The following is a 24,150-nucleotide window of genomic DNA, read 5'->3' as shown; positions in this document are numbered from 1 at the left end:
AGAATGCTGTTGAAGCTCTGCCGGAAGTGTGCGTTGAAGATCTCGCGGACTGGGGCCTCTGCTAGACGTTCCCAGTACACCCTCACTACGCATTTAGGTGCACCAGGTCTGTCCAGCGTCTTCCCCCGCCACCTGATCCAACTCACCACCAGGTGGTGATCAGTTGACAGCTCAGCCCCTCTCTTTACCCGAGTGTCCAGAACATATGGTCGCAGGTCTGCTGATACGATTACAAAATCGATCATCGACCTACGGCCTAGAGCATCCTGGTGCCACGTGCACTTATGGACACTCTTATGTTCGAACAGGGTGTTCGTTATGGCCAAACTGTGATTAGCACAGAAGTCCAATAACAGAGCACCGCTCGGGTTCAGATCAGGGAGGCCGTTCCTCCCAATCACGCCCCTCCAGGTCTCGCTGTCGTTACCCACGTGAGCATTGAAGTCTCCCAGCAGGACAACAGAGTCTCCAGGTGGAGCACCCTCCAGCACCCCGCCCAGGGACTCTAAGAAGGCTGGGTACTCTGAACTGCCACTCGGCGCATACGCGCAGATGACAGTCAGGACCCGTTCCCCGACCCTAAGGCGCAGGGAACAAACCCTCTCGTCCACCGGGAAAAACCCCAACGTACCGGCAGCAAGCCGAGGGGATACTAGGATACCCACCCCAGCCCGCCGCCTCTCACCAGGGGCAACTCCAGACTGAGACAGAGTCCAGCCCCTCTCCAGGAGACTGGTTCCAGAGCCCGAGCCATGTGTAGAGGTGAGCCCGACTATATCTAGCCGGTACCTCTCAACCTCACGCACTAACTCAGGCTCCTTCCCCACCAGAGAGGTGACATTCCATGTCCCTATTGCCAGTCTTGGCAGCCGGGGGTCAGTCCGCCAGGGCCTCCGCTCCTGGCCGCCACCCGGCACACAATGCACCCGACCCCTATGGCGCCTCCTGCGGGTGGTGGGCCTGCGGGAGGATGGGCCCATGTCTCCTCTTCGGGCTGTTCCCGGCCGGGCCCCATGGACTAAGGCCCGGCCACCAGACGCTCGCCCTCGGGCACCCTCCCCCGGCCTGGCTCCAGGGCGGGGCCCCGGTAACCCTATCCCGGGCAGGGTAAACTGTTCCCTCGGTGTCTTTTTCATAAGGGTCTTATGAAAACTAGTTCATGAATTTATTGCTTGTAGGCTGGACTACTCCCTGAAAAATCCAAAATGCTGCATCAAGGGTATTGACTCCTACAGTATATTGGCTTCCCTTCATTGGCTCCCTGTTAAATCCAGAATAAAATGTAAAGTCTTTTTACTCACATACAATGTCTTGTACAGCTATGCCCCATCTTATCTTAAAGCACTTTGCTCTCAGACTGCTAACCCTGATGCAATTCCACCCCATTGAACCCATCACTCCAACCATACCTCACCACTGTCTGAATGGAAAGATAACCAAACTATTCAGTTAGCTCATGATTCTTATCCATATATTCCCTAAAAACTGCAAAAACGATTAAAATGATTTATGATGCTTCTGATAGTATTTTACTTAATATTACAATAAACACTGGATCAGTGACACACACGCACACACACACACACACACACACACACACACACACACACACACACACACACACACACACACAGGCCCCTTGCTTGCTTGTATAATAGCAAAGCAGGTCCGGTGAGAAGAGGTTTTACCATGCATGGAAGGTTCAGTTCTCCTTTTTAAATCCAGAAAGCCAATTCCCTTACCTTCATATCTCCAAGCCACACACACATATACACTCATATACACAATACCACAGAGCTCTCTGCTTCCCTGGCTTTCCCTCTCTGATTGCAATTAGTGAATTATGCACTTGGACTTCAGCCAGATACGCAGAATTCAATTATTCATGAATGCTAATAGGCAGACTCTCTCCCTCTCTCCCTTTTCATTTCTCCAAAGCCCTCCTGGGCTCTTGCTCATATAGCCCACACCAGAGAGGCAATATAGACCTTTTCACAGAGGCATGTTAATAGGAGTTGCTCTCTATTAAAACAAATGATGACATTGTCTGTAAAGCACAATACAATAAGTCATTTTAGAGGGATTACTTTAGCCTTCCCCCAGGAAAAGCAAGCACAAACTCAATACAGCTTTGGAAAGTCAAACTAAACTGAATAGTTATTGATGTTCAAACAGGTACCTCCAATACAGGAAGGCTGGAACTGCCTCTCTGTTAAAAAAGTTCTATATCTGATCCTGCAAGTATTATCCAGTAGGCAAACACAGCTTAGATGGAGTCAGGGACGAGACTTGCAAAGCTCTAACTGCTACTCAGCCCTCCAGATGTCGATGCAATGTCCTCTGAAGGCACTCTTGACCAGGGTGGCCCTCTGGCCAAGTCCTCTCCCTCTTCAGCAACACCCATTATCAGCAGGTCTATTTAAAGCCATGCACTTGGTAACTAACTGGGTTTAATTTAGTGGCCTGGAAAACTAAGTTCCAAGGATCCCTTCATTTTTAAGGCTAGAATAATCCACAAAAGGGCTTATGAGTGTTGCTATTGTAATACATAGGTATTACATAGGCTTTACTGTTTCACAAAAGGTTTAAAAGGGATTGGGGATTGCAATTATTTCCCATGAACAAGGAATTCCCAGTAAGCACGGGTCATAAGCTCGCGTTGATTAAGTCCCTGCCCTTTGTACACACCGCCCATGTGTCCACAATTTCAACTTTTTGAATACGCGGCATTTTACTAAAAGAATTTAACAGAAGCAAAGCAAAAGCCAAATAAAATAATGTTAATATTCACAGACACAAATCACTTGGATACTAAAACATATCACCTAATTAACCTACTCTGAGCCAATGCTGATTTTTGTTCTGATCTTGAGAGGAGAGAGACAGAAAAGCAGCATCCCTTAGAAATTCAATCCACAGGAAAATAGTGGAATTTACAATCTAACACAGCAAAAGTGAACACAAAAAAGCCACAAAACATAAAATCAAAGTCGACAGTCTAAACTTTCCCATATAGAAAAGATATATATAAATCCACAAAGTTTGTATCTGTCTTGTGTGAAACTTGTATGAAAAGCATACAAGAGTGAAAACAGATATAAGATCGCTTGAAAAACTATATAAATAAAACTTGTATGTTTTGGATACTTCCTAAAACAATATATGAAAGTAATGAGAACATGGCTACTTTCATGAGTAAATCATATAAGCCTTATATGATTTACTATATGAAGCAAGCCAAATCTGATGCAAGTCTTTTATAAGTTTTTTCTATTTTTTTCCATATGGGCTAACATTTGCAGAGAACACTTTTTCTATGTTATACATTAACACAATTAATTATTAATGAATTAATAATGAATTCCGTTGCAACTATTAAAACCCAAATGCATATTGTTTCCTTCATATTTCTTTCAGTTTTATGCTATTTTACCATGATTTTATTATTTTCTCAGATTTAACATTTGCTCCGTCACACATGAATATTCATTTCAACATGATCTGTTTTTACACTCTCTTTCACATCAGAATAAATCTGATAGATCTGATGTTTTTAACCACGATATGTACTTCCTGTGTCAGAGTGATGCTTAAAACCATTTATTACTTCTAGGCTGGACTACTGTCATTTGTTGCTATCAGGATAGCATAATAATTCTTGAAAAGCCTTCAGTTGATCCAAAATACTGCAGCAAGAATACTGACAGGAACTAGAAAGAGAGAGCAGAGCAGAGGGGGTCATCTGATTATTGCCTGGCCAATCCAGTCTGTCGTCTGCATTCTTTACCCTTGGGCATGTTAGTCTGTCGGTATAGATAGAAACTAAGTAGGTGCCTAAAATCTTCCCTTTGGAAAGACAAACCCTGTTTATTAAGTTAAACACTCTACCAAGGATAAAGGAGGACTAGATCTGCGTAACTTTCAACACTACTTCTTAGCCAACAGGCTTCAATTTATCTCAGGATGATTAAAACACACCCTCTCAGATGAACCTTGGCTAGATATAGAACAGGCACTATGCAATAATCTAGAGATTTCAGACCTACCATTTATCAGCTCAAACATCAAACCACATGAATGCTTTAAAAGCATCAACATCAGCTCTTCTTTGACTGCATGGTGAGAGTTTCTAAAAATGACCGAGTCTTTATTGATCTCATGCAAACATACACCTATGTGGAGCAATCCTGACATATTACAGAACAATAACATGATTAGCTTCACAGATTGGAGTTGTAAAGGAATTAAATACTTGGAACATATATTCCATTTGACAGATTAGTTACAGAGTATGGGATCAATAAGAACAGATTCTTAGCATAGCAATAAATTAAATCTATAGTAAAAAATAAATTTAGGCTTAATCAAGTTACAAACACCACCAACTGTGGTACAATTCCTTTATCTCAACCACCCAAGTTATTGTCTAAAACGGGTCTCAGACTCGCATCCCTGGGGCCACTTTTGGCCCACGTCACTAGCGATGTGTCGGTCTCAAATGAAATGGCTCTTAGAGCCGGCTCTTTTTTTTTAATTTTTTAATTTTATTTTTAATACTTTCTCTTTATTGATTTTCATCTTATTTTACATACAGAACTAAAGAGGGCAAGGGAAACCAACACAGTCACATATGTTCGCATATTCCAAAATACACAACGCCTTGTTTTACTTACACATATTACACATTACACAGGTGCATGTTCCATTCAAACAAATTCGCAGCTGTCCCTCTGCATCACAGAGGTATCAGTTTCTAGTCTCTTGACATATAACGATCCCATCGTTCCCAAAGTCTCTCTCCTTTCTCCTTCTGTAGCCGCAGTGAGAGGGTAATCAGTTCCATATGATGAATTGTGTTAATAATGTCTATGACCAGCTTCCGTGTGGGGGGGCTTGTCTGTAACCAACACTTAGTAATTGCCTTTTTGCATGCAACCATAATTATTTTCAGCAAGTATGAGTCTCTGTTATTTATATCCTCAGGGATATTCTCAAGGTACATGGTACTAAAGGAGAAGTCCAGTGTTACTTACAGCACATCCATCACCATTTGTTTAATCTCCTCCCAAAAGGTCTTCAGTTTAGGGCATGACCAGAAGACATGGAAGCAACCTGTAGCGACCTCCCCGCACTCCCTCCAGCATGAAGCGCCTGAACCACTTATTTTGGATTTCTGCTTTGGTGTGATGAAGAATCTAATTAAATTCTTCCATCCAAAATCTCGCCATGTTAAAGAATTTGTGGTAGACAACACATTCTTCCACATCCGCAACCAATCTTCCTCTGAGATAGTTATACCTGCTTCTTTTTCCCATCGATGACTGACATATCTTGTTGAGGTCTTTTTCATGGCTGTAAAACTTCTGTATATTTTGCCTATAGTACCTCTTATAATGTTCTCACCATAAGCATCCATAAATATTTGGATCACCCCACTAGCATCTGCGTCAAGCATTCTAATTTCCTTCCGGAAGAAGCTCCGAAGCTGCAGGTAACGATAAAAATCTTCCCTGCCGATCTCGTAAATCTGACACGTCCTCAAAATTGATCAGCTCCCCATGCTTAACTATCTTACAGATCGCAGTGATTCCATGCCTGGACCACTCCCTGAATTTATGGTCTAACAATGCTGGAAGGAAGCGTGGGAGATACGCTGGCCATCCCAGCAACCCTATTTCCCTATTAAGACCAAAAATTTTAATCACATCTGCCCATTTTTTCAGGGAAAAACTTACACATAAATTTTGCATCTGATATGCCTGTGGCAAACTCTCAAGAGACCCCAGAACAGACTGCATTGGGAAATTCATCAAAGAAAGCTCAATGTCCTTCCATTTTGCCTCAAACTTAGAGTTACACCAGCACACTACAGGTCTGATCTGGGCTGCCAGATAGTAAGCCTCAAAGCACGGTAGAGCCATGCCCCCCCCACTCACCAGGCAGCTGCATTGTTGCATATTTCACTCTCGGCCTTTTATTTCCCCATATGAATCTTGAGCAATGCATATCCCACTCCCTAAATTGTTTTGCTGGAACCTCAACTGGAAGTGCTGCAAACAAATATAGCAGCTTTGGGAGGATATTTATCTTTATCGCTCTAACTCTGCTGCCCAGATCGAGGGGGAGCAGACCCCACCTCTCCAGATCTTCATATATCTTCTTGTTCACCCGATTATAATTAACTTCATATAACAATGCAGGGTCTTTTGTCAGCAGGATCCCAAAATACTCCATTTGAGATTGATGCCATCCGAATCTATATCTTGCTACCAATTGTCTTGAGGGGTTAAAGAAGAATGTCAAGATTTGAGTTTTTTGAATGTTCAGTCTATAACCAGACAGTCTGCCATATTCTTCCAGTATTTCCATAAGCAGAGGAATTCCCTCTTCCGGGTTTCCTAGCGCTACCAGCACATCGTCTGCATACAAGCAAATTTTATTTTCCACATTCCCCGTTGTAACCCCCTCCAATCGAGTATCTTCCCTGATACATTGAGCCAACGGCTCAATGAAAAGGTTAAAGAGCCGTGGGCTCAACGGGCAGCCCTGCCTGCAGCCACGTTGTAGCGTTATCCGATTTGAGAGGCTTCCATTAACTTTGATCCTCGCTGTTGGAGACATATAAATCATTCTTATACACTGAATAAACCTGTCACATAGCCCAAATCTCTTCAACACATGAAACAGAAATTCCCACCCAACTGTATCGTATGCCTTTTCCGCATCAAGCCCAATGAGAACTGTTCCAGTTTTCCCTTTAAGTATCCGGTCAATAATATGAATGGCCCTTCTGATATTATCGTGTGTTTGTCTGTTACCAATGAAGCCTGTTTGATCCTCCTCTATCAGCGTGGGCATCAATGTACTCAACCTCCTAGCCAAAATCGCGGCAAATAGTTTATAGTCTATATTTAACACGCTAATAGGTCTATAACCTCTGGGGTCAGTTTTATCCTTCCCTGCTTTTGGTATGACAGAGATATACGCCTCCCGCCACGATGGTGGGAGTGCCCCCCCACTCAGAGAGTAATTAAAAGAGGCCTTTAGTAGTGGGATTAAGGGTTCCCTCATCTGCCTATACCACTCTGGTGGAAATCCATCATATCCTGGGGCTTTAAAAGTCTGGAGTTTTGAGATCCCAATGTTAATCTCTTCTGCTGATATTTCTCTGATGAGTTTTTCATTCTGCTGCTTACCTATAAATGGTAGATCTAGGCTGGATAAGAAATTCTGAATCTTATGCTCATCTGCTTTGTCCGGTTGTGTGTATAGCTCAGTGTAATATTCTTCAAATGCTCTCTGAATTTCTTCAAGTTTATTAGTTATCTTATTTGTTTTTAAATTTCGAACTTTATGAATAGTGTTCTCCTGTTGTTGCCTCCTGAGTCTCCATGATAATAGCCTAGCAGCTTTGGGTCCTGCCTCATACCACCGTTGTCTATGATATTTTAATTTTTTTTCAATTTCCTCACTTAAAATTTTGTGGATCTCCTGTTTAACCGGCCTCATCTGCTCCAATACCTGGGGGCACCTTGTAACGGTGTGCAATTGTTCCAATTTTCCCAAATTTTCCTGCAAATCTGACAGCTTTTTTGCTCTGACCTTCTTTAGGACTGCACATTTTGCAATAATTTTACCCCTAAGGTATGCCTTAGCCGCATCCCATAAAATCGTAGGATTAACTGTTCCATTGTCATTGAGTTCTAAATATGTTTTTAACTCCTGTCCCATTTCTCTTTTAAACAAGTCATTATTTAACAGACCTGTGTTAAGCCTCCATAAGGTGTTTTTGGGGCTAGCTTTAAACCCAATCTTCATAGTTAGTCCCGAATGATCAGATAAATCTCTTTGTCCTATTATACAATCCTTCACTCTGTGGAGATCTTTACTAAAAGTAAAGAAATAATCAATCCTCGAGTACATATCATGTCTCGCTGAATAAAATGTAAATTTGTGTTCATGTTTGTGTAAATATCTCCATATATCTATAAGCCCCAACTCAGACAACATTGTTTTTACTTGTTTCTCTAATTTAGTTCCCCTCCGGTCTCGGCTAGTTGTATCCCATTTTGGATGGAGAAGTAAATTAAAATCTCCTGCACATATACATGTACCAACACTTTCTGCAGCAATAAGACTGAATATCTCCTTATAGAACCCTGTACTACTACCAGGGGGTGCATATATATTACACAGCGTGACGTCCTCCTGTTCCATTTTCCCTTTCACCAACACAAATCTTCCCTCTTTATCTTTATGTTCTCCAGTAAACTCAAAACCAACCTTGTTCGGTATCAGGATGGCCACTCCTCTTTTTTTGCCAGATCTATGTGAGGCATAATAGATATTTTTGAATCCCATTCTCTTCCACTTCTCATGTTCTTCCTTTGAGAGATGCGTTTCTTGTAGAAATGCAATATCAATTTTTTCCCTTTTTAGCTTTGAAACTATCTTACTCCTCTTAATGGGATTCTTTATACCATTTACATTCAAAGACAATACCTTATAATACCGCATATGTTCTATATATTTCCAACTTATTTTCCTGCACCAACATAACAATACTCCCAGCCCTCAGAACACATAATAAACACACATGAACAAAGACAGAACTTGTCTTAACCAAATAAACCAGGTCTTCCATAAGAGAGGTTTTTTTTCTCTCCTCTCAGTCTGGGGGAAATGCCACAGTGTGGGGCCCCTCTCGTTTCCTATTTTAAAAGAAAAAGGGAAACTAAAAAACAAAAACAAAAAACATGTGAGTCACCTGCATCGGACCCTCACCACTCTATGCTCAAAGGGGTATCGACGTGCCATATTCCATCACGGCCAGGGGAGGAGGCCATCCAACCATATATCCCCCTGTATTGATCAGCAGCCCAGCGCACCTGTTGTTCCGTTGGTCTTATGTTCATCTTAACAGCGAAACGGGGCGGGTGGGGCGCAGGTGTTACTCCTCCGTACCGACGTCCTCCGTGCGCTGGAAAACCTTCAGCTTTTCCCGTGCGCTCCCGCGTAGATCAGCTGTATTCCCGGCGCGTCGCGGCCCACCCACGCTCGTCGGTAGGATACTGCTGATCATCTCCGCCGTAATGCCTTTGGGCTTTCTTGTGGCCACCGGTCCCACCGTGTATCCGCGTCTTCTTAGATCCGCCGCAGCTTCCTCCGCGTTATTGTATAGGACCATTCCCGAGTCAAAATGAACCCGCATTTTAGCAAGCAGGGTCTGGAACCGGATGGCGTTTTCTTTAAGTACTTTTTTAACCGGGCCATACTCTTTTCTCTTCATTTGTATGTTTTCGGCATAGTCGTGATCAAAGAAAATCCGTTTCTCCTTTATATATACAGGCTTCTTCCATGCAGCGCATAGGATTTGTTCTTTAATATTGAACTTTAAGAAGCGCACCACCGTTGATCGAGGGGGCGCCCCCGGCGGCGGCTGCACTCCCAGCGCCCGGTGAGCTCTCTCTATCCCTAGGTTCTTCTCGCTGCCCAAGTCCACATCGTCCCCCAACTCCGATATCATCATGCTTTCCACATACCTTAGCATGGAGGTGCCTTCTATGTTCTCAGGGATGCCATATATCCGTATGTTATTACGGCGTGAGCGCCCCTCCAAATCCGTAACCTTCTCTTGGAGCTGCCTCTGGTTATCCAGCAGCTGAACAATGGCATCCCTCACTCCAATGTCCCATTTCTCCTTCCCTACCATGTTTCTTTCCATTTCTTCCAGACATTTCCCCGCCTCCTCGATCCTGCTTGTGGCGGCGGTAACCTGTTGATTTATCTCGTGTGTTAACTCGCTCATTTGGGCTTTCATGTCCTCTTTCAAACTTGTTCTCACGAGCGATAGCTCCTTCTTCATCTCTGCCTTAAGGTCTTGCATGCCCTCCGCCACTACTTCACTCACCACTTGTCTGAGGGGGCCTAGCGCTGATGTTGCGGCCTCCGCTGCCATCTTCTCGCCCTCTTGCTCGGAGCGTGTTTCATATGTCTTACTCTCAAGTCGCGTTTCTAAGCTTCGGCCTGGGGCTCGTCCCTTCTTATTTTTATCTCCACTCATTATTCTTAAAGGGAAAGTCGCTTTTAATGAATTATATTCTTGAATTGCGGATTATTTTAGCTATCGATGCAGGAGCTCCTGTTTATGCTGCTACTCTCGCCACCATGACACCGGAAGTCCATCAGAGCCGGCTCTTTGAAGTGAATGACGCGAACCGACTCCTTATTGGGAGGCATCGGGTTTTTTTTCTTTCTCTCGCCCTCTCTCTCGCACTTTCTTTCCGCTTCACTCAGCACGCGAGCCTTGTGCTTTGTGCTGAGCAGTGGGGGGAGGGGCAGTAGTTACACTCTCAGTAGCACAGGAACAGAGCCGGAGGGAAAGAGAGAGAAAGAGAGCCAGGGACAACAACGTCACATTAGAAAGGTATAATAATCATCAACAACTATTTTAAGTTGCAGATGATAAAGGATTCAGAAAGTTTATTCATGCAGTGAATTCAAAGTGCAATTCAAAGCAGGAAAACACTCTCCCAAAAAATCATCCCCGGCCCATATGACAGAGAATGTGCATGTTCTTTTTGTTTTGCATATTTTAATTTATATTTAATTGTGTTGTGGTTTGCAGCGTTTTGTGTTGTTTCACTTTAAATTTGTTTAAAAGAAAAAAGCTGAAAATGTAAATAGTTAAAAGCTGAAATGTAAATAGTTGTTTTTTGTATTTTATAATTTATTTATTACATTTTATGCGGGGTGAATAAATAAAAATGTATTTACAGAGGCCCCTAGTACGGTGGCCCTGAAGTGCAAATCACACCAACAAATTGCTAAACACAACAACAAAATTGAGAAACACAACAACAAAATTGAGAAACACAAAAACAAAATTGAGAAGCACAAAAACAAAACTGAGAAGCACAAAAACAAAACTGAGAATCACAAAATCAAATTAAGAAACACAAAAACAAAATTGAGAAGCACAAAAACAAAAGAAGAATCACAAAAACAAATTGAGAAGCACAATTACATTAAAAAAAACGGAAAGGGTAGGTACCAGTCGGCAACAGGAGACATCACTGATTGGACGTCCGCGCTGTTCATCTTTGGAACCGGAAGTTACTCTGCCTGTAGCACATTTTTTTTCAAACATGAACATTACCGGTGACCCAAACATAGCTGTCGCTATGCGAGAATATTTTGATTCAGGACATACATACGAGGTGATACTGGATATGCTCAAGTGTAATCGTGACATCTCAATTAGTATGCGTACACTGAAAACGCATTTAAAAGAATCTGGACTGCACAGACGAGGCAACTATTCTCCACTTCCTGAGGTGAGGCGTGCCATTTTGGCCGAGCTTCGAGGACCAGGACAATTGTTTGGATATCGGACCATGTGGCAAGTTCTCAAACAAAAACACAAGCTGCGTGTCAAGCGTGATGTAGTTATGAGGCTGTTGAGACAACTAAATCCTCAAGGAATCGCTTTGAGAACTCGAAGGAGGTTCACAAGACGCACGTATCACTCCATGGGGCCCAATTACATATGGCATGTAGATGGCTATGATAAACTGAAACCCTTTGGCTTGGCCCTGTCAGGATGTATAGATGGCTTTTCAAGAAGACTGATGTGGCTTGTGTGTGGAGCAACAAACAACAACCCGGCTGTTATAGCTCACAATTATATAAACTGTGTAAAGAGTCTTGGTGTGATACCAATGAGATTACGAACAGACTTCGGGACTGAGAATGGGACTATGGCAGCCATACAGTGTACCCTCCGTCACGCGCACACGGACTATTATGCTGGATCGTCAAGCCACAGTTATGGATCATCTACTGGGAATCAGCGCATCGAGTCATGGTGGTCTTATTTCAGAAGAGGAAGGTGGGTACATTTGTGTCTGGTAGGTGTAAGCTACAGTGAAAGCTGATCAGATCGTTTTTTTTTACATGCATTTAAGAAAATAGAGTAGCGTCCTGCTGGACGTGTTGAAAAGTTGGATGAGATAGACGTTAACAGCCGTCACTTTATTGCAGGAACTCAAAATGGTCACCGTCAGCTGTTGTGCCGAAATGAGCATGCTTGCCTAGATTTAACGACGCCAATACAAAATGAAAAACTCAGACCAAACTCTCCACTCCTCACAATCAACACACAGAACAGAGTGAAAAGAATACGGCATTTTTAACAAGAACATTACTGCAGGGTCGCTTCAATATTTATGGAAAACTAATATGCATTACTTTGTTTGACATCCATTTGTGGCATGTTTTAAATAGGACCAAAATGTAACAAACCCTATAAAATGACCAAGAACAAAGCTAAATTGATTCTTAAATATTAATTATATACCCAGGTCTCAGTTTTGGATGGACTTGTTTGGAGACCTAAGAGACTCTCGAAACTTAATGGAAGCCACGAACACCAATGCTTGCTGAGATTCTGCTTCAGAGGGGTTCTACAGAAAGACCTGGATGAATGCAAGGACCTCTGGAACAAACACAGGATCCGGCCAAGCAGACTTGCATCGTGTCCAGGGGGGATTCCAAACAAACTCTCTCTTGCCTCACAGGTATTTGAGTTCTTAACAAAATGAATTAACCTTTTGCATCAAACTAAATGCAAGGTGTTGTTATTGCTTAAGTTGGTTAATATATATTCATAATTTTACACATAAGTATGATAGAGCAGTTTATAACATGTCACTGCATGCGTTGATTTATATAGTTCCATATTGTCAGCAAAAAATCCTTCACTGTTCTATTTTCATTTTGCAGATATGGTTCAAGAGACTGTGGATTTGCTGTTGAGGAGAGGGAACTGGATGTGTTTCCCGAGGAGGGGCTACTGGTTGGATTGTGTGGTGATCCAAACATTGAGGAATATTTACAACAGGTTGTACAACAAAACACACTGCAGCAGCCACAAGACTGGGAATCGGCCACAGAACTGTATTTGGCCCTGAAGGACATAGCTGGGTTTTAGATACCAACTGAACTTCAGTTTGTAATGACATTTGTCAGAGTTACTCTGACGAAGACACACACGGTGTCGAAACGTTAGTTTCTTTCCTTTTTTTGCACCTAATAAAACCTTTGGACTTACTTGAGTGCTCCAGCCCTTCTGTTTTTCCTTCATTTTTTAATGTTAGTAGTGTTTCCTTTCCCTCTTGCTAAATTGAATATAATATTGTTCATAATATACAGGAACTGGCATGGATTTAAATATTAACATTTAACCACAAGGAAACATTTAAAATTTTCTTTAATAAAACCATTTACAAATAGTGTCCAGCATTTCTGTCACTTTTCCAACATACACAATATTCAGAAAAAACAACTAAATGTTTAACAATATGGAAGTTGCTTGTCACATGAATGTGTTAAGTAGTGTGCCAACGGCAGCTGAACCTAACAGGGTAACTCAGTAACTGTAACTTGATGACCTTGCTGATTTAAGAACATCCAAATCCTGGAGCATTTTGAATTCCAAAGTCCATGTTGGCCTTAAAGATGCCATATGAGTCACAGATGGGTAGCTTCAGAGTATTTGCACAGGTGTTTGCAACTGGAAAAGGCGAATCACTTAAAAACTGGATGCATGGTGGTGGTGTCATTCCTGCCGGTGGAACTGCCATCAGCCCTGTGGCAAACATCATCAAATCTTCCAGACACACTGCTGTTGCCTTCTCTGAAAGAAGAAAGTAAACACTGTAGTACATTACAGAAAATTAATTTCCTTACCTCTCCTTTCATAAAACTATAAACAATTAAAAACGGCCATTCAAACCTTCACAATCAAGGAGATAATCTGCCCAAAAGCCAAGTGTTAGGACCTCCTTATGCCGCTTGTTGCTTCCTGCTGGGCTGAGATCTGGTCTGAACATGCTCTCCAGTTCTGAAGCAGTCAGGGCCTTGGCAGAGAAGCATAGGAGTGGGGCCAGCACACTGGAATGTTTTTGCAGTGCACTTAAAAAATTCAGACTTTCCAGTCCATCTTTAAATCTGCAAAGGATAGACAAATAACTAATAATTGGTTTATAGCTATAACTATTGCAGTCTTCTAAATTGTGTTTAAATGTCTTTACCTACTAGATCTTTCATTATAAATTTGGACAGATTTCAAATGCATACACAAAAACAATTCATAGTGCTCAGAAATTAACTGTGACAGCAAAAAAAGAAGAGCTCATTGGGATTTCAGCTTTTAAAAAAAAATCAGTGCTTTCACACTGGAATAAACAAGTGTGTCAAACAAGGGATCACCTCTTTTTATAAATAACTAAAAATTAATCATGTTGCATGACTATGATTATTATGGGTCATTGTGAACAATAAATGTATACTAAATTAGAGTTCTAGTGTCAAAAGGTTAATAGCGTGCGACAGTGGCTCAGGAATTAACTTGTTGTTCATCAGATCACACAGATGCTACCGAATCAGTTTTTTCATATACATCTGAAGGTCTGAAAATGTCAGTGGCTGCTGTGATGAGCATCTGGCCATCCTGAATTTAAAAGGAGTAATGAGTTTACCAATGAATGACACTTTGGTTTCTTTCAAGGATGTACCATCTGAGGTACTCCTCCACAAATGCTTGTTTCTCACAAGGCTTGACGTTTCTGAGGCATCCAGCAGTTTGGAAGATTGTGCTGTTTTGCAAAATAAGATTATGCAAAGACTCCTCTGATTCAGCTTTCAGGACCTATAAAAAAAAAAAAAAAAAAAAAGATTTACTGTAAGAAAAGCAAAAATAATTTTCACTACTTTTACGATTCATTCAAACATTGGATTAAAAAAATAATCAATTTGTTATTTCACTTGTGTTGTTGGGAGGTGGAAATCTGTCCTTTCAGATTACAGAATCTGCCTTGAACCTACTTTCAAGATATGATCCAACCCGGATAACTTTTATCCTGATTAAATCTTTTAAACTGGCCCCAAGTGTCTTCTAAGTAAACCCATTCCCTGAGCCTAGGTAATTTTCTACCTGATGTAGAACTTTTGTGATCTCCTCATCTTGCACATCTTCTACAGTGGCGCTGAAACTCTGATTCCCTGTGATGTGGTTGACCAGGTTCTTGGAGAGGAAATGTGGTGCTGGTCCCCCATGCACAATGGATACAGCGATCATCTTTCCTGCTAAAAAGTACTCATCTTGCCTGGCAGCTGTTATACAGGGCACATAATTATCATGGTTAATTGCTATTAAATATGCTAATGTGTGTACAGCGTCTCTTTATGTCTGTCTCCACGTTGGTTGAGTGTGGAGTGAGTGCATATGAGAGCATGAGGGTGGGAATGGATGTTTGTGTCTGTGTGTGCCTGTATGTCTGTGTCTATATGTCAGGGTGGGTATCAGACGCCACCTCTCTGGGGACACCTCAGGCCCTCCAAGGTTTGGAGGCCTATCTCCACCCACCACCACTTCCCCTGCCGGTGGCGGACTCCCTCAGGTGTCGGTGTGTTGGTGGTTCTTTGTGTCTGGGGGTGGGCGTCCGGGTACACACCGGCTCACTCCTTGGCGGCCGCTTGTCGGGGCCTGGGGCCTGGGGCTCGCTCGGGCCCCTTTGGAGGTGGGGTGCCCCCGGCCTCTCGGCCTGGGGCTCGGTCACTCAGGCACAGCTGGGGGCCGGCGGAGCTCACGGGCGCGTCACTGCAACTCCCCCTGACTTCTGCTCCGCGGCTGCTGGGCGAGCCCTCATCTGGGACTCTCCTCAGCTCTTACTGGAACAGTGGCGCGGCTGCCCCTCTGTTGGTCTTCCATGGTCTCTTGTGTTCTGGGGGCCTCTGGATGTCTGGAGTTTTGATCTCCTCCATACCCGCTTCACACCCTGGAGGACGGGGCTGTGGCCCCCCCACACTCCCTAGCAGATCATTACATGGAGAAACCTTTGGAATGCAAGCATGCTGATCCACACAGGTATGCACACATGGGTATTCACAGACGCGGACTAAAGCTTTCTTGGCTGCTGCCTCAAAGCACACTGTGCGCTGTCTATCTTGCGTGCTGCACAATATCGTTTATTATTTAGTAAATATTGATATCTATGACTAGCTAGTTTATTGTGATGGTGCTCTGTTTTCTCTATTATTATGTTGCTCTTTGTTGTTTGCTGTCTCCTCTGTTTGTTTTTTTTGTTTGTTTTTTTTTTTTTCTCCATACAGGTGACCCAGGAGTTCTTTTTTTTTTCTCTCTCTCTCTTCCCCCCCTTCTCACCGTCTCTTCTCCCCTTTGGTTTTCTTTCTTTCTCTCCCCCTCTTTCTCTCATTCATTCCCCCTGTCCTATTTATTAAAAAAAAAAAAAAAAAAAAAGACAAAGGATGAACTGAAGCTCTGCCATCACGTAATGTCGCATACTGCTGTTTCTGATGTCATTTAGAAAAAAAAAAAAAAAATATGCTAATGAAAAAAATAAGCCAATTTTTATTAAAATTTCCATTGTAATAATTACGGAGAAAACATCCACCTCTTGAATTATATACAAGATAACGGCTCTCTGGAGGTCCATCAAAGATGGGGCGATTTGTCAGACTGCCCATAAGAAGTGTGAGGAATTCACACCCCAGGCCACCTGTATCCAAACCTTCTTCAAAGCTGCCAGCATCATCATTAAACTTGATGAACATGTCGTAGTTGTCAGAGTATGTGCTGCGTCGAAATCCTCTAACAGCTCCATCCCATACAGCTGACCTTGATATATTGAACCTGCTGACCGTCTTGTGGTCAAGTTCCAGTGCCAAATTTGCAATAATTTCATGTGCCTGCAAATTGGTGTCTCTAAGAAAAAAGGGTGTATATACTTCTCTCATGATTGCATGATGTCTTGTACAGAACAAGATGGCGGTTAATTGGATTCAAATGTTTAAATTACTAACACAGGTTCTTCTGGGGGCTCAGCTTTGGCTTCGTTAGGAGTAGGATCTTCATCATCAATCACAATCGGTTCAAACAGCTGTGTGTAGTTTCTGCAGAGTGAAAACATGTACACAAAGTGTAGATGCAAAAAGACAAATGCATAAACATGCAGTTCCAGTTTTATAGAACGATTCTACTATTTTTTTTTTCTGAAGAATCAAATGTAAAAGAGTCAAACTACATACATTTATAATAATTGTGTGTATATATTTTGTGCAACCCTCTGGAATAATTACTCAAGATACAACGCACCTGTAACAGGAGCTCTCGACAGTGAGGCATTCAGTAGTGCCTGTATCGTTTTCTTCTTCCAAATCTATGACCTGGAAATACAGAAATGAGGATGAATGAAAATTCATATTTGACCAATTGATAATTATTTTAATATAGGGAGCCTAAGTCTCCTCCCCTTCTGGTCTGCTCGTGGGTCCCTGAACAAAAGAAAAATGAATGGAAGTGAATGGAGCTATAAAAGTTATTTTCTGGTCTGCTTTGCCTTACTCTCTGAATCACACATATGTTGTACTTCAATTTAAATAATAAATAATTGTGTTTCGACTATGTCTGTAATGTAATTTGAGATTTGTTAGCTTGTAAAAATTCGTCATTAAAATGACTACAAGTCAGATGTCGCAAATATGACGTCGCCTCAGAAGCTTTTCTCCCCCAGCATAACTGCAAATTATCACATGACCAGATTTATAGTGGTTTTCTCCACATCATCCTGGAAGAAGGATTCGAAGCTCGCTAAACAAAACTAAGCTTGTCCTCTTCTCTGTGTCTGGTTCAATGATGTCAATTTTGTGAGACGAACATTTACATTTCGCCACGTCTTTTCAAACAAAACCTAAAATAACCTTTGCCACCTGTCGCTTAAGCACTTTTTGGCATCAAAATGTGTTTATATACTTCACGGACATCATATTTTAAATCCATGGCACACATCAAACGGGATCAGAAAATAATTTTTATTGGCTCATAGACTCCTATTTTTTTAGCAGTAGGGGACCCATGGTCCGGAAGTAGATGGATGTACCTTAGGTTCCCTATCCCAATAGATTATCTAAAGGTACAATAAGTAAGTAAGAATGAAATAAGAAGAACATCCTGTGGTCAAATCTGTGTACTGCAGTCTATCTTTATAAACAAACGAGTGACTCTCCCTCCTCCCGTTCCATGAGTTTCATGGCTACGGATCAGCGCCAGAAGATTCTAGATGACAAAGACGAGTCATACACAGTTAGTTTCAATGTAACCTTCCTTCCAACATGATTGAGACATTAGACTGCTTTGTGATTATTTCATGTACCGGTATGACTTATTGTACCTTTAAGGGGTGAATGTTATAAACTATTGATAGTATGAAAATTGATGATGTGAAATGCATTGTATAATAACAATGAATGTAATAAGCAAACAGTGAATCGTTATCTAATTGCAAAGTAAAGGCGGTGGAGATTGTCTGCTGCACTCTTTTACTAATAAAATAGTTTTTTACCTGTTGTACTTCATTAGCAAGCACAAGATCCCCAGCACCCTTCCTTAGAGAACAAAGAAAAGCATTATTGTTGTGTACTGTGAAAATATTAATTGACACTTTGAAAATATTTAAGCATCTTGATTAACAAACAAGCAATACAAGTATTATGTAGTCCATGTTCCAAAAACCATATACAGACTGAATGACTGTGTGTTATACTTGTATAACTATGCATGTGACAAATAAAGAACCTTGAACCTTGACAAAAGAGTATATCTCATTAATACAAAGTGTTGGCAAAAAACAGTAAAAGATTACATGTTCTTAAAATATCACTTACTCATATTCTGCCGCTTTCTGTAAAGGACTGCTTTCATGTTGAAGTTCCCATGGCTGAAACAAACAAACAAACAAACAAACAAACAAACAAACAAACAAACAAACAAACAAACAAACAAACGCACGCAAGCACGCACACACACACACACACACACAAAATGTATTTCACATATAACTATTAACTGTTTTACTGAACTGAGGCAAATGGTGGTGGCTAAACAACAAGAAAACTCTATAAAAAATGTTAAATTGTACTTACCAGTGTATCAGCAAGATTAAACTCAGAGGGCCTTTTAATAACAATCTCTGGGTCAGAGTCAGACAACTCTGAGTTTTCTCCAACTACAAAACATGAAAACAAATCAAGCTAAGCTAACTAAATTCATACTAATGTATGAAACTTTATTTGATCATCAATAATAGATTAATACGAAAGGCATAAAGTTAGCATTGAAAACTCATGACTCAGTAGATCCAAAAATGGCTGAATTTCATGTTTCCAGGAAGAAACATAACATATACAAGCTAATTTAGGGAGCAATGGTGGCAGAGGAGTTAAAAGCCCGCCCTGTAATCAAAAGGTTGAAGGTTTGAGCCCTGCTCAGTCTGTCGCAGTTGTTGTGTCCTTGGGCAAGACACTTCACCCTCCATGCCAGGTGGTGGTAGTGGGAGGGATAGGTGGCATCTGTGTACAGCAGCCTTGCTTCAGTCAGTGAGTCCCAGGACAGTTGTGTCCACATTGTAGCTAATCACCAGCAGTGTGTGAATGTGTGTGGGTGAATGACTGCTTTTGTTGTGAAGTGTCCTTGGGGGTTGTAGAACCCTAGAAGGTGCTATATCAAATACAGGCCATTCACCATTTTAATGTAGGTATGCTATTGACTTGGGTGCTTTATGCATAATGTTAACATTTCACAATTTCAAAATTAGCAGTTGTTGAAACTAAGGGAATCTGTGTCAAAATCCAAACAAACATTAGCAGCTTACCATCTTCAAAGTCACTCTTCAAGCAGATGAAAACAGTGATTCTTTGATAAGGCTTGCCAACTTCAGCCTTATAAGCCTCAAGTGCAAATGGTCTTTGTGTTCCAGGGACAGTAATGACCTCAGTGCCATCCGGATACAGAAGAAGGAAAGGTCCATCTTTTAGATCTTTGTTAAAGTCCTTCATTTTTTTTTTTTTTTTTTGTGTCCCGTTTGGATCTTTAGCCATCAGAATTGTTGTCTTAAGGCCAAGAAAGATGCCAAGCGGATTTATTTTACCAAGTGGATGATCATGGCCTTGCCATATTGGTCCATTTGATTGACCTTTATTATAATTATGAATTTATTTTATTTTCAGTTCCTACAAACGGGACAGACATGACTGGGGGATAGGACAGGGAGAAAGAATGAAAGAAAGAGAGGGAGAGAAAGAAAACCAAAGGGGAGAAGAGACGGTGAGAAGGGGTGGAAGAAAGAAAAAAACAAACAAACAAAAAAAACAAAACACCTGGGTCACCTGTATGGAGAAAAAAAAACAGAAGAGAAAGCAAACAACAAAGAGCAACATAATAAAAAAAACGGCACCATCACAATAAACTAGCTAGCAGTAAATATCAGTAGATACTAAGTAATAAACGATATTGTGCAGCACGCAAGATAGACAGCGCACAATGTGCTTTGAGGCAGCAGCCAAGAAAGCTGTAGTCCGCGTCTGTGAATACCCGTGTGTACACCTGTGTGCATACCTGTGTGGATCAGCATGCTTGCATTCCAAAGGTTTCTCCATGTAACGATCTGCTAGGGAGTGTGGGGAGCCACAGCCCCGTCCTCCAGGGTATGAAGCAGGTATGGAGGAGATCAAAACTCCAGACATCCAGAGGCCCCCAGAACACAAGAGACCAAGGAAGACCAACAGAGGGGCAGCCGCGCCACTGTCCCAGTAAGAGCTGAGGAGAGTCCCAGATGAGGGCTCACTCAGCAGCCGCGGAGCAGAAGCCAGGGGGAGTTGCAGTGACGCGCCCGTGAGCTCCGCCGGCAGCCAGCTGTGCCTGAGTGACCGAGCCCCAGGCCTTCATTTTTTTAACAGCTTGATTGAGCAGACTTGTGGCAGTAACGTCAGGGTCTGTTGTTAGGAAAATAGTTTTTCCACGGTATGGCTTCAAACCACCCTTTTTAATGGTCATCAAGCCGACATTTATCTGTAAGGAAAAAGCAACCCGTTCTCACTCCCGACGCGTAAAATAATGACGATTTGTCACGTCCCTTAACTTCTCATGCTGACGCCTAAGGTACCCTTCCACGTTTTTATGTGACGCTGTGGGTTGTCAATTCATTCCAATATGAACCCGCTCGCGGCGATCAGAGACGCTTCGAGCAGAGGCTCCAGCCATCCATTTACTCCAATAATAACCCCGTCACGGCGAAACATGACGCCGTGAAGCACAATCTAACTGGAGAACCGCGGACCCTCTCCGCGAACGGGTTTTTCTCCCTAATTTAATGCTTTCTTTTAATGACATCGTTAACATTTCTCAACAAAAACACGAAAGTATCACTGATAATTCAACAATAAAATCGCTTCATGTTGTGGCCATCACACAGTGTTTTCCAAACTGATTCACGATCTGAAAGTGCGCAGATTTAACGTATACATAATCCTTTGTTAGGTTTATTATTTTCATTTCACACGTAAAACACATTTATAGATTCATTCACCACTCCTGTTAGTTTTGGACGCGCTCGGCTCCAGCCAATCAGACGCAACCTGTGTAAGCAAAGCCTGATGGGAGAACGGAGAGACCCATTTATAAGAATAAGAAAATGAGGCGGAACTGATTGATTCTAATGCAGGTATGTAAAAAATACATATATTTAAAGTAATACCTTGATGTGTGTTTCAAAGTTTGTTTTTTCATAAAAGCTTCAAACAAACAGAGGTGACTGATCTCGGAAACGGTGTAATGTATTTAAAAATGGCTACAGCTACCGTCAGCATGCTTGCTAGGTAACGACTACACGTGGCTACTGCAGCATTAGCCATTTAATCCAACGATGATGGATTAAATCTATTACAAACGTTAAAGGACTTGTGTGCTGCAAAATACCCTCACATGGTGCGTAAAGCAGTTTTTGCGCTAAGAGTTCTGCTAGCTCTTTACAAACTGATGATGCTAACGTTAATTGCTAACATTAACCGGAGCGCCAAGACTGAAAATCATTTGAATTGCGTTAGTTATGTGTTTATGTCACTGAGTTCTGCAAAAATCTCTTTCCTCTTTAGCTTGAAAATGAGTGATTTAGAGGATCCCGAGCTGGAGGAAGAGCTTCAGGCTGCTGACGAACTCCTTCAAGATATGCAGGTAACATTTTTAGTGGAAACAGTTGTTAAAGAGGGAACACGCTTGTCTAATATTTTGTACGGAGTAAACGTTATGTTATTTGAATTTTTTTTAAAGTTTATGTCAAATTAAGTTGGTTAACTTAAGATGTTTGATAATCTTTGCTTTAACCATAGACTGTATTTTAGGTGTTCCCTTTTTTCCTTGTTAATTGCGTAGAATGATGCACAGAGTGAACCTCAGCCAAGACCAGTGCGCTGGAAAAAACGTGACAGACAGGGAGATTTTATTCCTCAAAGACCATCAACCAGTCGAAGTACTAGTTGCATGCCACGTGGTCAGTGTTCACACAACCATTGATTTTATCTCACAACTTGTTTTCACCAAAGAATTTCAGTAAGTAAATATTCTTCATTCCCCCCCCAGTGTCCAGAGAGCAGCATCAATGTCCACGTGAAGAACCTAGTTATGTTGCCAGTGTCAACCCAACAAAAGGTACTTTACCTTCTTGTATATATTGTGATTTCTGTTTACTTTTATATTTGTTGTTATAGTTGAGTTATGCAGGGCTTTTGTGCAGTCCTAAGAAACATACTGCCCAGAGTGTTTTTCACTTTGTGGAAGAGTTTCTTCCTTTCTTTATTTTTTTTCTGTTAGTGTATGGAACTGAGGTGCTTCGTCAGGAGCTCCTTCAGTTGTTGGAGGATGGAGAAGAGGACACAGCCATGACTTGTGAGATGTCGTCTGAGTCAGCTGCTACTCACTGGGCGATCAGAAATATGGTGTCCTCGCAAAAGTGGAAAGAGGCCAGGCCTTGTCTTATAGACAATATGTTAGCTACTCTGGATCCACAGTCACACCGTGTGTGTCAGTGTGGCAAACAAGTAGTTGTGAGGTGTCTGGACTGCCTGCCTCTTCCATTCCTTTGTGCTGACTGTGATATTGCAGTTCACACACGCTTTGTCCTGCACAACAGAGAGGCAGTAACAGGAGAGTTTTTGCAGCCTTCATCAGAGTTTCACAAGCCAATAGGTACAGTTTTTAAGTCTTATGCATTTCTTGCTATGTATGAGTATGAGTGGGTGCTGTTATTGTATATTTATTGTGTATCAGTTAATTTCTAATTCTTTTTATATATATTGTGTGTTTTAATGTTAGTTCGGCTGTTGCCTGTGCAAAGGCCAGACCATGTGTGTGACTGCCCAGCAGGTAACGTTGAGGTTTCACCCGGTGCAATTGTGGCTCTTGTAACCATAAATGGTAAGTTGCCCTTTTGTCACACACTACATACACAATAGATGTGTTTGGAGGTTTTATTGCAAATTGTGCATTGCTATCTTGGTTTTAATTACTCTCGGCCCGCAGTATATGTGGGAACCTGTCAAAGGTCATTTGGATTTACCAGACCGATTTGAAAACAACATGAAAAAAATGAATGCTTTGAGCCATGACTGAATTTATCCTTATCCTTTCTAAAGGCCGTTATAACCTTGCACTGCCAGTGGTGAGCTGCACCAGCTGTGGCCTAATGTGGTCCCCCTCAGTTAAGGACATCCTGGGTAGTGGATATTGGCCTGGCACCTTAAATTTCTGCACCCTGTTTTCAATGGATGTCTTTCAGTCTTTCTATGACATTAAGAAGGCTGCACCAGGGATGTCACTTAAGGCATTTGTCAAAATGCTGGATGAACGAACAGCCCATTTTGGAAGGGTGAGTTTCTAAATTTGCTAAGTTTAAGGAAATTGTGCAAATCAATGTTTATGATGACTGTCCTTGAATATTCTGTTGTATGTCCTCTATGTAAAAGAATGGCCGAATATCAGCTGATGCCTTCAGTAAAAGTTTCTTGGAGTGGAGTGCTGTAAAGTTTGAGGTGGACAGGATGTGCAAGGAGCCATGCTTTAGCTGCCCTGCCTGCACTCCAGACATGCTTGCCGTCTCAGTTGATGGAAACCGCAAGCTTTATCGCTTTCAGTCTAATGCAAGGTACGTTATGCATTGTGTACATAAGTCAAATATGGATTTGTAGAAAAATGTATTTTAATGTTTCTTTTCAAACAACTGTCACTGTGTTCGTTCAGCA

At 41.8% G+C, this 24,150-nt stretch overlaps 2 protein-coding genes across 6 annotated transcripts; one reads left to right on the top strand and one right to left on the bottom strand.

Moving 5' to 3' along the window:
* Positions 1–14,479: 14,479 nt before the first annotated feature.
* Positions 14,480–19,094, bottom strand: LOC309713898 (G2/M phase-specific E3 ubiquitin-protein ligase-like). The gene is made up of 8 exons (XM_082545830.1): positions 19,003–19,094; positions 18,745–18,797; positions 18,423–18,465; positions 17,177–17,247; positions 16,885–16,974; positions 16,476–16,786; positions 14,996–15,174; positions 14,480–14,710 (listed from the first exon to the last, which is right to left on the bottom strand). Exons 6-8 carry the CDS (start codon positions 16,633–16,635, stop codon positions 14,537–14,539), a joined length of 513 nt encoding a protein of 170 aa, XP_082401956.1. The 5' UTR covers positions 16,636–16,786; positions 16,885–16,974; positions 17,177–17,247; positions 18,423–18,465; positions 18,745–18,797; positions 19,003–19,094; the 3' UTR covers positions 14,480–14,536.
* Positions 19,095–20,921: 1,827 nt separating this feature from the next.
* LOC309713881 (uncharacterized protein) lies at positions 20,922–24,146 on the top strand. Of its 5 annotated transcripts, XM_082545808.1 has the most exons (8): positions 20,922–21,458; positions 22,049–22,087; positions 22,286–22,403; positions 22,493–22,561; positions 22,724–23,098; positions 23,225–23,326; positions 23,545–23,777; positions 23,875–24,146. In XM_082545808.1, the coding sequence occupies exons 2-8, from the start codon at positions 22,082–22,084 to the stop codon at positions 24,094–24,096; spliced, it is 1,125 nt and encodes a 374-aa protein (XP_082401934.1). In that variant the 5' UTR covers positions 20,922–21,458; positions 22,049–22,081; the 3' UTR covers positions 24,097–24,146. The 5 variants fall into 5 exon arrangements, 3 of the variants coding, with proteins under 3 accessions (XP_082401934.1, XP_082401933.1, XP_082401932.1); XM_082545807.1 differs by lacking the exon at positions 20,922–21,458 and having other exon boundaries at positions 22,009–22,087; positions 22,286–22,382; XM_082545806.1 differs by lacking the exon at positions 20,922–21,458 and having other exon boundaries at positions 22,009–22,087.
* Positions 24,147–24,150: the final 4 nt, after the last annotated feature.

The sequence above is a fragment of the Aulonocara stuartgranti genome (genome assembly GCF_965226115.1).
Source record: "Aulonocara stuartgranti genome assembly, chromosome: 9".
Classification (NCBI taxonomy): Eukaryota; Metazoa; Chordata; class Actinopteri; order Cichliformes; family Cichlidae; genus Aulonocara; species Aulonocara stuartgranti.
This window is presented reverse-complemented; position numbering and strand designations above follow the sequence as displayed.